The sequence below is a fragment of the Perognathus longimembris genome, chromosome 1, assembly GCF_023159225.1.
Source record: "Perognathus longimembris pacificus isolate PPM17 chromosome 1, ASM2315922v1, whole genome shotgun sequence".
Classification (NCBI taxonomy): domain Eukaryota; kingdom Metazoa; phylum Chordata; class Mammalia; order Rodentia; family Heteromyidae; genus Perognathus; species Perognathus longimembris.
The window spans coordinates 157,862,279-157,875,881 of NC_063161.1; the positions used below are offsets into that span (position 1 = coordinate 157,862,279).

At 58.2% G+C, this 13,603-nt stretch overlaps 1 protein-coding gene across 4 annotated transcripts in view; it reads left to right on the plus strand.

The window, feature by feature from the left end:
• Positions 1 to 6,150: 6,150 nt before the first annotated feature.
• Positions 6,151 to 13,603, plus strand: part of Ass1 (argininosuccinate synthase 1) — a 38,627-nt gene continuing 31,174 nt past the window's right edge. Inside the window, exons 1-4 of one of the 4 annotated variants that reach the window (XM_048345008.1) lie at positions 6,151 to 6,268; positions 8,169 to 8,281; positions 9,570 to 9,638; positions 12,162 to 12,350. In XM_048345008.1, coding sequence (XP_048200965.1) covers positions 8,177 to 8,281; positions 9,570 to 9,638; positions 12,162 to 12,350 — 363 coding nt within the window. In that variant the 5' untranslated portion in view covers positions 6,151 to 6,268; positions 8,169 to 8,176. Of the gene's footprint in view, positions 6,316 to 8,157; positions 8,282 to 9,569; positions 9,639 to 12,161; positions 12,351 to 13,603 lie in introns of those variants that run through there. The other 3 variants (XM_048345016.1, XM_048345025.1, XM_048345000.1) reach the window with 3 other exon arrangements.

Sequence of the window (13,603 nt, forward strand, 5' to 3'; positions counted from 1 at the left end):
GGAGGGGGCTCCTGGAGTCCCTGGGTCAGGGTGGGAGGCGCCTCTTCCATGGACCCGGCTGGTTACCTTGTCGGGAAGGCGTTTAACTGATGGGTGGAGTTGGTCAAACCTCGAAGAGCCTCCTGCCTGGAGATCAAGAGTCCAGGGACAGGAGAAGGGGGGGGGGGTGGGAGGATGAGGCCTTTTCTGGATTTACACAGGGGGCCAATAAGACCTCAAGGCACGGGAGGTGGCCGTCCACCAGGCATGCACCGCTTACAGGAGGCAAAGGCCACCAGGTCGGTTCAGGCGGTTTAGCCCAAAGTAAGCTCGGAGGGCTCTGCGCTCCCGACGGAGAAAGGCCTGGGCAAGAGAAGGAAAAAGGCTCCATGAGAGGCGGCCAGGAGGCGGGCAGAGGGGACCCAGTCACTCCTGCCACTTCTCCTCTCCCAGGTGTTGGCACAGTGTGTTAGGAAAATGGACAATGGAAAAGGAATAGGCCAGACTCGATGGTCCATAGGTGAGGACTAGTTTATTGCCGGTGAGGGGCACAGATCTTCCCACGGGTTTGGCGGCTGTGAGAGGCACTGGATTTTGGGGTGGGCTTATATAGGGCTTAGCAGGAAGCAGAAAATAATAAATGGGCTATGGTGGGGGGGGGAGTGTTGTCAAGGTCAGAATGACCTGCCTGTGGACAAGCACGTGCTTTGCTTGACCCTGGGGAATTATGCAGGACTCAATCCTTCAGCTAGGATTTCAGGCATGTGCTACCAAGCCCATTTCAGTCCGTTAGGTATTTGCATGCACGTGCGTGTGTGTGTGTGTGTGTGTGTGTTAACTGGGGGCTTGAACTCGAGGCCTGGGTAACATCCCTTCCCTTTTTTGCTCAAAACCACTTGAGCCACTGCTTCATTTCCAGCTTTTTGCTAGTTAATGGGAGATAAGAGTCTCACAGACTTTCTGCCTCGATTGGCTTTGAACTTTGATCCTCAGATCTCAACCCTCTGAGTAGCTATGATTACAAGGCATGAGCCACTGGTGCCCGGCAGAAACCATTTCTGCAGCAAGGAATAAAGACCCAAGCACTCCAGAAACCTGGGGTTGGAATCTCAGCTCCATTCATTGAGTCTGAGCAGAGGCCAGAGGGCCAGAAAATGGACTTTAGTTCTGTTACACCACTTAGGGAGCAGGTGACCTTGAGAAACACACACACACACACACACACACACACACACACACCCATACTGTGGTTCCCACCTATAAGACAGGGATGATCATAACAGCTATTTCCTACAGGGTAATCTGGAGACAGGAGGTGCCTCCCTCACCCTGGGCCCTCGTGGTTACCACGTGGGGCTGGGCGCCCCTGACCCCTCCCCGCTCTTAGACGGCAAGGGCTGGCTGGCTGGGCCCCGCTGGCGTCCGCATGCAGTCTGACGGCGAGGCGGGCGGCGGCCGGGCCCGTGGGCCCCCACGGCCCAGGCGCAGGTGCCCGGTGCGCTGTGGGCGTGGACCGGGCCGTGGCCGGGGTGCGGGGGCCGCGGATCCGGGTCTGTCTGCCTCCGGTGGGCACAGCTCCCAGACTCGTTTTTAACAAGCCGGGCTCCGCCCCTGTGAGCCTCAGCCTCCCCCCCTCCCGCCCGTGGGTCAGCGCCGGCCAGCCTTAGTCACCACTGACTGGGCGCCCTGGGGCATCTGGGCAGATTGGGGCAGTGCCGGGCCCGGGGGGGCTCAGAAAGGAAGGCGCAGCTCGCCCGGAATAAAAGCGGGCGCGAAGCTCGCGCGGTGAACGCCTTCCAGTCTCCAGGGGTCCAATACGTCGCTAGACGGCTTCGACCGCTGCTAGTTACGCGGGTTCCGGGGAGCCATCGGACCCCCAGGCAGGGCCGCGGGCTCGCTGCGAGCGCCCCCGCCGCCCGTGCGCCCGAGGAGGCGGGGTGGGCACTGAGCCCCAGGCCCGGACTGGAGGGGGGGGGGGGGAGAGGCGTGGGGAGGGGCGGGGCCGGGCCGCGGAAAGGCCTGGCCACGCCCCCGGGCCTGGACTCCTGCTCTCAGCGGGAGAGGAAAGGCCTGGCCACGCCCACCCGGGCCTAGACTCCGGCTTTCATTGGAAGAGGAAAGGCCTGGCCACGCCCCCCGGGCCTGGACTCAAGCTCTCAGTGGGAGAAGGGGGCGGAGCCGGGCCGCCGAAAGGCCTGGCCACGCCCCCCGGGCCTGGACTCCGGCTCTCAGCGGTCCAGAAAGGGCTGGCCACGCCCACCCGGGCCTAGACTCCGGCTTTCAGTGGGAGAAGGGGGCGGGGCCGGGCCGAGGAAAGGCCTGGCCACGCCCACCCCGGCCCGGACTGCGGCTTCCAGCGGGGGCAGGGGGCGGGGCCGGAGGGAGGGAAAGGCCTGGCCACGCCCACCCCGGCCCAGACTGCGGCTTCCAGCGGGGGCAGGGGGCGGGGCCGGAGGGAGGGAAAGGCCTGGCCACGCCCACCCCGGCCTGCACTCTGAGAGGCTCCCCGCGGGGGCCCGGCCGGGGCGGGGCCTCGCGCGCGCGTGTCCCCACGTGTCCCAGCGCCCCCGCCCTGCCCCGGGCCCTGCTCTTATAATCCGAGCGCTTGGCTCTCTTGGCCTTGTTCTGCCGCTCTCCTCGGCCACCTGCCTCCCGGTAAGGATCCCTCCGGCCCCTCCGGCCCCTCCGGCCCCCGCCGGCTTCCCCTCTGCGCGACCCCAGCCCGAGCGGCGCGGAGGCCGAGGCTGCGCGCGGCGGTCCGCGGGGTGCGCGCAGGGCGAACCCCTCCGGGCTCGGGCACACACCTGGCACCTGGGTCCTGACGGCGCCCGTCCTGGGTGGGGGTCACGGGCCCCGGGGCTTGGGGAACAGGTGGGGCCACTGGTCCCCTGTGCCAGCCGGTCCTTTCTGGATCTTCCTTCCTCGGTGCGGGGTGTGCGTGTGTGTGTGTCCCCAGATGGAGGCCCTGGGGGTCCGGAGCGTGTGGGGGCTCCAGATTCCCACGCTCCCGCCCCCCCTCACCCTTGGTCCCTCTAACCCCCTCCTCACCCCCACCCCCCGCGTGAGAGCAGAGCTCCCCCATCTCAGCCCCTTGCCCTCTGGGGCTCGGGCGCAGTGCCTTCCCCTGAGCCTCAGTTTACCCGGGGTTTACGACTGGGCTCCCCCACCCCTCCCTGTCTCGGTGGGCTCCACCCGTCTGGTTTCCCGCCGGGCCGGGCCTGGCTCCGTGGGAGGGGCAGGAAATGTCCACCTCGGGGCTGTTTTTTTTGCTTTCCGCCCCGGGGCGGCTTCGCCCGCGCCCTCCCGGGAGGCCGGGACCTTGCGAAAGGAGGGAAAGCGCCCGGGCCGCGCTCTCCCCCCACCCCAGGGCGGGCGGCCGGCCTCGACGGTCCTTTCGGAGAGGTGGGGGTGCGGGTAGGAGCCGGACCCGTCCTTACCCCGGAGATGGGCCGGCAGAGCCGTGGCTTCCAACCCCACGGCTCTCCCCACGGCCCCAGGCTGGGGCTCTGTCGGGAGGCGCTGGGGCGGTGGAGAGCCGTGAACTGGACTGACAGCGTCCCCGGCTCTGGGGTAGAGCTGATGGAGGGGGGCGATAGCGCAGGCCGGCCGCCAGAGGTGCCGTCCAGCCGGAGCCTTGGGGAGCCCTGGGTGGAGTCAGCCCCAGACCCACCTGCTGTGCCAGCTCTTCACCGTGCACCTCTGCTCCCCCCTACCCCCCCACCCCCGGTCCTGGGAGGGCAGCCAAGGCAGCCAGGAGCCTTCTCCAGAGTCCTGAGCACAGTGACTGGCTTGCCTGCGGGCAGACACGTGCAAACAGGCTCCGCACTGGATTCTGGGTCTGAAAGGCTCTGTCATTTCTCTTGTTCATTTGCTTTGGGCAAATTAATCTGGCTCCCTCCCTCAGCAGATTTGGAGGAGGCCGGGCTGCCACAGGCACTTTGTGTATTAGTAAAATAAATAAATGAAGAAAGATCAAAGTGCTTTTCAAGCCAGGACCTGGAGGCTCACACCTATAATCCTAGGCTGAGATTTGAGGATCTCCAGTTCAAAGCCAGCCCAGACAGGAAAGTCTGTGAGACAGTTATCTCCAGTTAACCACTAAAGAGCTGCCAGTGAAGCGGGGCTCAAGTGGCAGAGCACCAGCTTTGAGTGGACAAAGCCAACTGAGAGAGTAAAGGCCCTGAGTTCAAGTCCCAGTACTGGAGGGAGAAAAAAGGATCAATGTGCTTTCCCTTTCTCCTGTTCCTAGGAGATTGTTCTGAATATCTCTCACCAGTCAGGTGACAGGCACCTGCTTAGTCTTCTTGCCTGCCACCGCGGGGCATTTCTATAAAGTTTGGTTAGAAGCCAGACTTGGTAAAGAGATGCAGTTCTTCCAAGAGAAAGTTTAGGATTCTTTAAGAATGGTCACATTTTTAAATTATCTTTAAGTAGTTGTCACAATTCAATGTGGTTACTATTCAGCACGTCAGTTTATGAATAGAATGCATCTTGAATCACATCACATTATTAGTATCACGGTATCCATTATTCTCTTACGCTGTATTCTGATAGGATGGTGTGCCTCCTTCTGGTCAGCGTTGGAATTGCAGCCTAGCTCTGTCAGACACAAAGGAAGGCACCAACCTTCGGTGCTAGGACTGATTTCCAAGAGGGACGGGGTTGGGGGCCTGGAAGATCGGTCTAGACAGCTGCAGTTCTGAGCTGGGCCCTGCAGGACCTACAGAGAAGCAGAAGACCATTGGTGACAAGTCATTCAGGCCTGGGCTGCGTGGCAGAGGGGTGAAGTGACGCGGAAAGGGCCAAGGCCTCCTCAGGACCGGGCCTGGGCACGCACCCCCCTGGTTCTTGTTTGCGACTAGGTGGCAGTGGGACTCTGAACCTGGAGGTGACATGCTTGTGACTCCAAACACTGCCATGCTATTGCCACGCCAGGAGAGCTTTCCTGGGTGCTGAGGAGCGTCTGGCACACATTCCCTGGGCACTGGCCAGGTGATTCTGGCAGAGGCCCCAGGAAATACCCCACCTTGCCAACTAGAGCCAGACTGGCAACTGTGCGCTGCCGGTGAGGGCCGGTGAGCGTTCTGCACCTGCCTGCGGAGCCGGGAAAACCCATTCCGGTCAGCAGTATCTCAGCCCCAAGGCTCCGCTTTGCCCGGCACTTCCCTTCCTGAGCCTCCCACAAAGGCGGGAGGGGCTTGTCCCTACGAGGCTGGCGAATGGGGGTTTGAGTCCTGGGTCTGCAGCCAACCAAGCAAGTTTCTTAACCCCAAGCCTCAATTTCCCCGTCGGTACAATGCAGATAATTCCAAATGGAAGGGCTGTCCAGATTGGGTATTCACAAAGCTTGCCAACAGGCTGGGAATGTGGCTTAGCGGTGGAGTGCTTGCCTAGCATGCAAGAAGCCCTGGGTTCGATTCCTCAGTACCACATACACAGAAAAAAAACAGAATTGGTGCTGTGGCTCATGTGGTGCTAGCCTTGAGCTCAGTCCTTGAGTTCAAGCTCCAGGACTGGCCAAAACAAACAAACAAACAAAAATCTTGCCAACCTACAGAGGGCTGGTGGCTCTCACACCTGTAATCCTAGCTATTCAGGAGGCTGAGATCTGAGAATCATTGTTAGAAGCCAGCTTGGGTGGGAAAGTCTGACATTTTTATCTCCAATTAGCCACTAAAAAGCAGCAAGTCGAGCTGTGGCTCAAGTAGTAGAGCACCAACTTTGAGCAAAAAAAAGCTAAGGGATAGTGTCTAAGCCCTGTGTTCAGTACTGCCCCCCAGCCCCCCAAAAAAGCCAAGTTAGACACTTTAAATAAAAGAGGCATGGCTTTACATGGTTCCCAGTGCCTCCTAGGGAGGGAGGCTGCACTGGTGGCTTTGAGGCCCTTGGGCCCCATGGCTCCCGGCTCAGTGAGATCCTCAAGATTAGGGGGGCCACAGGGGCCAGGCTCAGGGCCCCATGTCACTTAGCTGCAGTGCCGGGCTGTTAACTTTTTTTTTTTTCCAGTCCTGGGCCTTGACCTCAGGGCCTGAGCACTGTCCCTGGCTTCTTTTTGCTCAAGGCTAGCACTCTGCCACTTGAGCCACAGCTCCACTTCTGGCCTTTTCTGTTTATGTGGTGCTGGGGATTCGAACCCAGGGCTTCACGCATGCTAGTCAAGCACTCTAGCTAGCACTGAGCCACATTCCCAGCCCAGTTGCTTTGTTTCTGCAGAGTGGTTTGCTCATCCGTGAAGACAGACTCTGACACCAGGAACCCAGCTGTCAATCAAGCCCAGGTACTTCCTGCCTTGGTTCTTCCTGCTTCCTCCCCTCCTCCATCCATCTTCCAAGGCCAGTTGCCTGGCTGTTGTTGCCAGGGGCACATCTGCTGACCTGGCAGCCCATGTCGGGGCAATCTGACCCTGCTGGGGTGGGGACAGCGATTGTTGCCCCTTGGAGGGAGGGGGGAGCTGTCGGAACCAGCCCCTGTCCCAGCCTCTTTATTCCATCATTGTTTTCCCCTTAAGTCTGAAGGGCAGCGGGCCTGAGGCCCGGGGCTGGCTGGCAGGACCCATGGGCTCGGGCTCCAAAGTCCGCCTGCCTGCATGTCCAGGCCTGAGGCACCATATTGAGCACCCTGGGAAAGCCCTTTGACCCGGGGTGGCTTTGAGCTCAGGCAGAGAGAGGGGTACACTGGGCCGCAGCCAGAGCAGAAGTGGTGGCAGGTATTGAGCCTTCTAGGCTCCCGTAGATCTTCCCTAAGGAGCCCAGTTTTGGCCCTGCCCTTGTGCCCACAAAGTGGGAACATGCCTCAGCCGTACCCCCCGCCCTGCTGCCTGCTGACCTCTCTGACCTGTCTCCAGCAATGTGCAGCGTGAGGGGTCAGGGAGAGCCTTCTGGAAGCTTGTAAGGAGCTGTGGCACATCTAAATGGCTCCTGGGAAGGAGCCCCTCCCACCTCCTGTCCTCTCGGGGCCTCGGTTTCTCCATTTGCCTAGAGTGGAGCTACAAGGGTTCATGTCAAGGCCTCTGGGTCCCCCTCAGTCACTTGCATTTGAAAACACAGGTTGCCTGAAATTGCGGTCAGTGACCAGGTGGGAGACACAGCTGGGGTGTATGGCTCCGCCCCTTTCTGTGCCCCTTGCCAGGTGGGGGACATGCTGAGTAGGAACCCAAGCTTCTTTTCGAGGCAAGCACTCTTGCCACTAGGCCATATCCCCAGCCCCCACGCTTCTTTTCTTTCTGTTTCCAGTGGGGCTTGGACTCAGGGCCTTGGGGCTAGCGCTCTACTACTGGGAGCCACAGCTCTACTTCTGGCTTGCGGTTGGTTCGTTGGAGATGAAACCGTCCCATAGATTTGTCCATCTGGGTTGGCTTTGAACTGAGATCCTCAGGTCTCCGCCTCCTGAGTAGCTAGGATGGCAGGCCAGGTTTCAGAGCCAGAGAGACATTCACTGGGGCCTTGACCACCGGACCTCTGAGTCTGCGGTTTTCCTCCCAGCCCGATACTGTAGATGGGGCTGGGGCGGTTCAGGACAGGGCACCGAGGCCCCTGGGGCCCTGCCTGGCACTGCCTTGCGTGACATGGAGCACTTCCCAAGCCAGCCTCTGAGGCTGGCCACACCCGGCTGATGAGGACACTGAGATCTCAGGATTGTAGTTCAAGGCCAGCCTCTGACACTGGCTACCCATGGCTCACGCATACTCCTGGCTAATGAGCCTGAGATCTCAGGATCGTAGTTCAAAGCCAGCTTGGGCCGGAAAGTCCCTGAGACTCTTACATCCAATTGACCACCCAAAAAGCTGAAGTGGGGCTGTGACTCAAGTAGAACACTAGCCCTGAGTGCTAGGAACTTAGGGACAGCTCCCAGGCCCTGAGTTCAAGTCCCATAACTGGTATATACACACACACATAATTGGGCCTTTGATGCTAGTTAGCTGCAGCCCTGGGGATCGGTCTGAAGATGTAGGTCGCCCCTGGGGGCCTCAGACCGCGAGGGTCCTCCGGGACTTGGACAGCGCAGAGTGCAGGGTCAGGGCCCTGGGGACGAGGTGCGTGCACGAGGATGGACCAGCCGTTCCTGGCTCCCCAGGGGCGGCCTGACCAGGGGCAAGCTGCCCGAGGCCGAGGGCAGGGCGTAGGGCCCGGCCTTGTTCCTGTGCGAGGCCGGGAGGCGGCCCCAGGCATTCACGGGCTCCTCTCTCCCTTCAGGCAGCATGTCCAGCAAGGGCTCCGTGGTTCTGGCCTACAGTGGGGGTCTAGATACATCCTGCATCCTGGTATGGCTGAAGGAGCAAGGCTACGACGTCATCGCCTACCTGGTGAGCACTTCCTGCCATGCTGTCTGTCTGTCTGTCTGCCTGTGTGTCCTGCTGCCCGTCCAGCCTGCCCCTCAGTCACCTCCCCTCCCCGTGGCTAAGCCCAGACTTCTCTACACCTGCCTTGAATCAGAAGTAGGAAAACAGCTTCTCGCTGGGCTGCTCAGCTTCGTCATCTAAAAGATGGGTATTCTTGAGAGGCCTGCCAGGCTCGGGCCGGGACTGGCTTGCACGGAGGGGGTGCTGGACCCGCGGAGGGGGTGCTGGACCCGCGCAGAGCTTCTCCTCTCCCTGTTGGGCTCCACCCACCGTTGAATCTACTTCCCTGTCGTGAGAAAAGTGTGTTGCTTCCGAGCCCTGCTGTGGCCTGGTGGCTTGGCTCTTGCTGAGGGAAAGAGGAACTGCTTTGGGATGAGGAAGGGTTTTTGTCTTAAGCTGGCTTCTTTCCCAGGTGGAATTAAGACACACCTCAGATGGTTCAAGAAATAGCTGGGGGTATAGGCATGTTTTTTTGTTTGTTGTTGCCAGTCCTGGGGCTTGAACTCAAGGCCTGAGCACTGTCCCTGGCTTCTTTTTGCTCAAGGCTAGCACTATACCACGTGAGCCACAGAGCCACTCCTGGCTTTTTCTGTGTATGTGATACAGAGAGGAATCGAACCCAGGGCTTCATGGGTGCTAGGTGGGCGCTCCACCTCTTAAGCCACATTCCCAGCCCTGTGGATATGTTCTGAGATTGTGCTAGCACTGTAAATATTATTTCAAAGTTGTTTAATGGTCACCTTAGGTAAGTATATCCCTATTCAAACTAGCCAATCACTGGCAGATTGTACAGCCGAGCACAACCAATCGGAGCAGGGGGGCGGGGCCTGCAGTGTCAGGAATAAATAGGGAGCAGCCTGCCTGCTCTGTGTCTGTGCCTGGTGTCTTTTGCTGATGGCGCACCCTTCTGCAGCCGTAAATGTTGCCTTGCTCGGACAGTTCCTTACTTTCCTGTCTGTGGTGTGGCTCTAGCGGTTCTTGGAGAGCGTGTCTATACCAGCATGCAGCCTCTGAGTCGTCACCCACCCTCACCACAGGGAAGCCACTGCCCACCCAGAACACTGGGCTGTGCGGCCCCAGGCCTGCCCTGCCGCAGCACCGCAGACTCCGCGGGCCCGGCCTGTGCTGGCTCCTCCCTATCGACACCTCGCTGTCAAATGCAAGGAGCCGCTGGGTGTGGGCCAAGCAGCCCCCCCAAGGGGCTGACCTCCGCCCCGCCCTCAGCTCAGTGCCTCTCTCTTGCACCTCACAGGCCAACATCGGCCAGAAGGAGGACTTCGAGGAAGCCAGGAAGAAGGCGCTGAAGCTTGGGGCCAAAAAGGTATAAGCAGGAAGCAGAGCTTGGGGCTGTAGGTGGGGTGTGACATGGAGGATGGGCGGTGGGGACCCTTCCCCCGCTCCCTGTCCTCTGTCCATTGTCTTCGTGCTTGAGATCAAGTTTTGATTTTCAGGTGTGTGCAGACCACCCATATTTCATCAACCCATCATCCATCCATCCACCCATCCATTCATCCATTTACCCATCCATTCATCCATCTACCCATCTATCCACCCACCCATCCATCCACCCATCCATCCATTCATCCATGCACCCATCCATCCACCCATCTACCCATCCATCCATCCATCCATTTATCCATCCACTTATCCATTCACCCATTCATCCACCCACCCATCCATCTACCCATCCATCCACCCACCCATCCATCCATCTACCCATCCATTCATCCACCCACCCATCCATTCACTCACCCATCCATCCACCTACCCATCCATCCATCCACCCATCCATTCACCCTCCCATCTATCCATTCATCCACCCACCCATCCATCCATCCACCCATCCATCCATCTATTCACCCACCCATCCACCCATCCATTCATCCATCCACCCATCCATCCATCCATCCATCCATCTATCCATCCACCCATCCATTCACCCACCCATCCATCCATTCATCCACCCACCCATCCATCCACCCATCCATTCACCCACCCACTCATCCATCCATTCATCTACCCACCCATCCACCCATCTATTCATCCATCTATCCATCCACCCATCCATTCATCCATCTAACCATCCATCCATCCACCCACCCATCCATTCATTCATCCATCTATCCACCTACCCATCCATCCCTCCATCCATCCACCCATCCATTCACCCACCCATCCATCCATCTACCCATCCACCATCACTGATCTACTCATCCATCCATTCAATCATCTATCATCCAACCATCCACCCATTATCCCTCCATCCATACATCCAATCATCCACCCACCCACCATCCGTCCATCTTCTATCAATCCATGTCTTAACTATCTACACATCTATCCATCCATCAACCCATCAGACATCTACTTATCATACATCCATCTGTTATCCATCTAAACATCATCCATCCATCTACTCATCCATCATCCTGTATCATTCATCTATCCACCACTCATCCACTTACCTAGCCATCCCATCCATCAACCATCTAGCTATCCATTTACCCACAATCCAGCTGTCAAGTCAGATATCCATCATCCTTCCATCAGCCAGTCATTATCCACCTATCCATTTATCTACTTATCCATTACCAATCTATCCACTATCCATTCGCCATCTCCCATCCATCATCCATTTAAAGTATCTATCATCCACCCTTTCATCTGTCCTTTCACCTTTAATCCATTCAACAAGATCAGAAAGTTGACTTGGACTGGATGCCAATTTAATCCTAGCTGCTCAGGAAGCTGAGATGTGGAGAATCTTAGTTCAAAGCCAGCCCAGGCAGAAAAGTCTGAAATTCCATTTCCAACTAGCTAGCCAAAAGCAGGCTTGGAGGTGCGGCTCAGGTAGTAGGGCACCTGCCCAGCAAGTACAGGGCCTGTTCAAACCTCAGGACTGCGGGCTAGCCTTGAATCCCTTCCTCTAGGGAAGAATTTTGATCCTAGGACCCCCTCCCTCACCCCCACATATACACATGATTATTTAGGGTACACCCATCATTGCTGATGCATAGTCACCATAGGTTAAAAAAAAAAAAAAAAAAAAACAGCCGGAAGCTGGTGGCTCACACCTGCAATCCTAGCTACTCCCAGAGACTGAGATCCAAGGTTGGTGGCTTGGAGCCAGTCTGTGAGACTTAGCTCTAATACAGCCACCAAAAAGCCAGAAGTGAAGCTGTGGCTCAAGTGGTCGAGCACCGGCCTTGAGGATAAAAGCTCAGGCAAAGCAGCCAGGCCCTGAGTGCAAGCCCCAGGACACACATACACACCCACACACCCACGCGCAAATAACATCCGAACAACATTAAACAATGTTAACACACAGTCTCCCGGAAGGGTCTTGGGACCCTGGGGCCCGCATTTTGGGAGCCATCCTTGTGAGGGGTTTCTCAGCCTTAGCCGTGTGTGTGTGTGTGTGTGTGTGTGTGTGTGTCTGTGTGTGTGTCTGTGTGTGTGTGTGTGTGTGGCTGGCTGCCCTGGGCCTTGAAGGGCGTTGGGAGCGTCCTACCACATGTCCCAGACCCTCCCCAGGTTCAGTGCCCCCTGGGGCCCACGTGGCAACTGTCATCTGTCCTGTTGGGAAGGGTTTAGGAGCTACATCAGTTTCATCGGGATGGATGAGTAATGTCTGTCCGGAGTGCAGGATGGAGGGTAGTAGTAGCAAGGGCTGCTGGAATTGATTAGTGCTGTCTTCCTACGGCTGGGCTCGCTCGCTGTGCTCCCTTGCTCTGGGCCCCTGAGCCGTCTCCTGAGCGGTCTCCCCCACCAGGTTTCTGAGTTCAAGTTGGTTCCCCCCCCCCCCGATTCTTTCTGACCCCCGTCATGGGCCCCTCCCCCATAGGTGTTCATTGAGGACGTGAGCAAGGAGTTTGTGGAGGAATTCATCTGGCCCGCCGTGCAGTCCAGTGCCCTCTACGAGGACCGCTACCTCCTGGGCACCTCCCTGGCCAGGCCCTGCATCGCCCGCAAGCAGGTGGAGATCGCCCAGAGGGAGGGAGCCAAGTTTGTGTCTCACGGCGCCACGGGAAAGGTGAGGAGAAGGGTGGGCCGGTGACAGGGACCGCCCCCCCTCCCCTGCGTCAGAACGGAGCAGAGCAGAGGGGCACCCAGCCGTTCCCGCCTGTGATCCTGGGGCCCGGTGTCTCCCCAGAGAAGGCAGAGGCTCCATCTGGGCCGCGGTGATGGGAGGCGGAGACCGGGGAGCACTTCCTGTGGCTCCCATTTCCCCTGGTGCTCCGTCCTGCGTGACGGGGCGCTGGGAAACTGGACAGAAAGGCTGGGCTGGCTTTGTGGGGGTGCTAGAAGCAGAAGGCACTGGCGTGGCACCCTGCGCTCGGACTCCACACAGCCGAGGGACCCTAACGCCATGGCTTCCCCATGCACAGCCATCTTCCCATGAGCCTCTGCTCCTCCTCCTCCTCCTCCTCCTCCTCCTCCTCCTCGGCAAATGGGGATAAAAATAGCCCTGAGTCATGAGATGCTTAGGAGCGTGGAGCAAGAATAATTGGAAGAATGTGCACAGCATGGGGCCGCACACATGGCAAACGCTCCGTGTAGCAAGTGTACAAGACCTGCGATTATCAGGCAAGATGAGGTCAGTGCAGAAGAAAGCAAAACTCCCGAGGCTCGGTGCTGGTGGTTCACATCTATAATCTCAGCTACTTGGAGACGCGCAGATCAGGAGAATTGCAGTTCCAGGAGAGACCGGGCAAAAAAAAAAAAAAGTTTGCAAGACTCCATCTCAGTGGAAATGCCATTTCCGTGGTGGTGCGCGGCTGTCACCCCCAGCTGCAAATGGGAAGTGGAAATAGAGGGTTGCAGTATAGTGCAGGCCGGCGGCGGGGGTGGGGGGGGGTTAGGTTGGGTTGGGGGGGGAGTAATGAGACTATTTAAAAAATAACCAGAGCAGCCAGGGGCAGGTGATTCATGCCCATAATACTAGCTGTTCAGGAGCCTGAGATCGGAGGATCATGGTTCAAAGTCAGCCTAGACAGAAAAGTCCTTGAGACTATGTCCAATGAACCACCAAGAAGCCAGAAGTGGCATTGAAGAGAACGTGTAGAACACCAGCCTTGAGTGAAAAAGCTCAGGGATAGCACCCGGTACTGCACACACGCGCGCACACACACACATACACACACATGGTTAGGGGCCTGGCTCAAGTGGTAAAGTGCCTGCCTAGCAAGCACGAAGCCCTGAGTTCAAAAGGAAGAAAGAGGGGCTGGGAACGCGCTCGCCTCGCATACATGAAGCCCTGGGTGCCATTCCTCAGCACCACATACA